The 2,423-nt window shown below is 41.4% G+C and overlaps 1 protein-coding gene across 1 annotated transcript in view; it reads right to left on the bottom strand.

Moving 5' to 3' along the window:
* Positions 1 to 576, bottom strand: part of LOC107600933 (metabotropic glutamate receptor 3-like) — a 3,891-nt gene extending 3,315 nt beyond the window's left edge. The window contains exon 1 of the mRNA XM_016292928.1: positions 404 to 576. Within this exon, the coding sequence (XP_016148414.1) occupies positions 404 to 566 (163 nt within the window). The 5' untranslated portion in view covers positions 567 to 576. The remainder of the gene's footprint in view (positions 1 to 403) is intronic.
* Between the last annotated feature and the right edge of the window lie 1,847 nt (positions 577 to 2,423).

Here is a 2,423-nt window from a genome sequence, read left to right as displayed (position 1 = left end):
TTGAAATTGCAAGTCTAATTGCTTAGAAAAGTAATAAGTAGACTCTATTATTCATGTCAATGGCATAAATTTGACGGTAACACTTTAGTATAAGGACCAATTCTCACTGTTAACTAGTTGCTTATTAGCATGCCTGTTATTAACATTGTCTGTTTATTAGTACTTATAAAGTACATATTCTGCATGACCATATTCTACATCCTTAATCCTACCCAATACCTAAACTTAACAACTACCTTACTAACTATTAATGAGCAGCAAATTAGGAGTTTACTGAGGCAAAATTCGTAGTTAATGGTTTGTTAATAGTGAGAATTGGACCTTAAAATAAAGTGTGACCAATGTGACATACTTAAACTTCAAATACGACAATATCTCTTTTTGTTTTGTGTGTAGATCTCACCGTGGGACGCGTAGCTAGTGGCCGGCCCGCTCACACTGAACCGGTTCATGTTTAACCGGTGACTGGTGACGTTCTTCTGAGGCTGGAACATGATGATGTGGACTTTGGGGGCAAACATGCAGCCCAGCACCACAAATCCGCTCAGACTGACAGATATACACATGGTTGTTGTTTGGACCTGAGAGAGAGGAAAACCACAATTCATTTCTCACCCTCATTGTCTCTAAGGTGTCTCTCATTCATTCCCATAATCAGAAGCTATTAGTTGTAACTATCAAGAACCCCTCGGTTAATAAAAAGGTAGAGCACGGGGATATAATAACAGTGACATTTAGCAAAGTGCTGCGTAAATAGCATTTGATTAGAAGTAGTTGAACGTCTCCCATTAGCAACATAATTTTCCTCCCTCCAGTTTTAGATCTTCGTGTTGTTCCCCGCGGTCCCCCGTCAAGGCGCACCACTGTGAGTGAACAGATAGGAGGACGGATATAACACTAAACTGAACAGGAATTTTTCAGCCTAGGGGAATCTAGACCTTCACTAACAATCCAACACTGTTCCGCTTAAGGAACAATTTCACAGAGAGCTAAATGAACAGTATGATCTGTTTCAGTTAGACCTTTATCTCATTATGACTTCTCAGTGGGTTTAAATAAGTTCCCCATGCACATACATTCATGTCCAGCTAAAAATACGCAAACCGATAAGCTGTTCTGTTAGTCTTGCTCATATATTCTGCAATGTAATCAGCGTGAGCCATCTTACAAAGCTGTCCTTATTCTGTTGTGTTTTACTTGGTCGGTTCCTAGCGCTGCATGTATTTGCACTCTGGTTTCTGTATCTTTCAACTATCCTGCACTTCTACAGGCATCAGCATTCTGTGCAAACGGTCTTTGAGGGCCGCATCTCTTGAGCAAAGAGCCTCTCTTCGCACTTCATTGACTGCGGTCTAGTAAGACCCGTTTTCGTCCTGCTCACTGCAAGAATTCCTCTTTGCGTCATCAGGCTGTCTACATGGTCCAGTCCCTCTCTTGAGTGGCAATGCTTTTTGGGTACTTCAAGCTGGATTCACTTTTAGTCTTGCTCATATATTCTGCAATGTAATCAGCGTGAGCCATCTTACAAAGCTGTCCTTATTCTGTTGTGTTTTACTTGGTCGGTTCCTAGCGCTGCATGCATTTGCACTCTGGTTTCTGTATCTTTCAACTATCCTGCACTTCTACAGGCATCAGCATTCTGTGCGAACGGTCTTTGAGGGCCGCATCTCTTGAGCAAAGAGCCTCTCTTCGCACTTCATTGACTGCGGTCTAATAAGACCCGTTTTCGTCCTGCTCACTGCAAGAATTCCTCTTTGCGTCATCAGGCTGTCTACATGGTCCAGTCCCTCTCTTGAGTGGCAATGCTTTTTGGGTACTTCAAGCTGGATTCACTCGGTGTGGTGAATGACAAGCTCGGTTATAGAGACTGAATCGCTCTGTGATATATTTGTTGCATCAACGAGCTATTGAGAAGTTGTCTGTTGAGGCTACATGTTTGCTGAAGATTTAAATTTGTCAAGAGATTTCTGTCTGACAGTTCTGCTTACTTGGTGTGATTCCTAATACACGTAACAGCTATCCGAACAGCAGGCATCTTGCGGTCCCACAAGCGCAGATACAAGACAGCGTCGTCTGTTTTGCATGTTAATGGCTTTTTTTCTGGTTCCACTTTTCAGCTCAGAACAGTTTGATTAATTCTCACTAAAGCAGATTCAATCTAGCTGTGTTCAGTTAGCTTCAGGTACTTTCATTTGATTTGAGCAGTATTTCTGCTTATGTCAGACAGGATTGGGTGTAATTCAGTTATGTTAAGAATTGGTTACCTTTAAATTCATGAGCTGGAAATGTAATCGATTTGGAACCCCAAAGGAAGTAAAATTTATTTAGATTTGTACAGTAACAAATATTGTAATTTTTTTGTAAGTAAAAAGTTAAGCAAGATGTCCCCTACCCTCATTGGGGCAGAAGGTCCACAGTGGCAT

The sequence above is a fragment of the Sinocyclocheilus grahami genome, unplaced genomic scaffold, assembly GCF_001515645.1.
Source record: "Sinocyclocheilus grahami isolate Dianchi unplaced genomic scaffold, SAMN03320097.WGS_v1.1 scaffold14.1, whole genome shotgun sequence".
Taxonomy (NCBI): Eukaryota; Metazoa; Chordata; class Actinopteri; order Cypriniformes; family Cyprinidae; genus Sinocyclocheilus; species Sinocyclocheilus grahami.
Note: the sequence above shows the minus strand (reverse complement) of the source record. Positions and strands in the feature narration are given on the sequence as shown.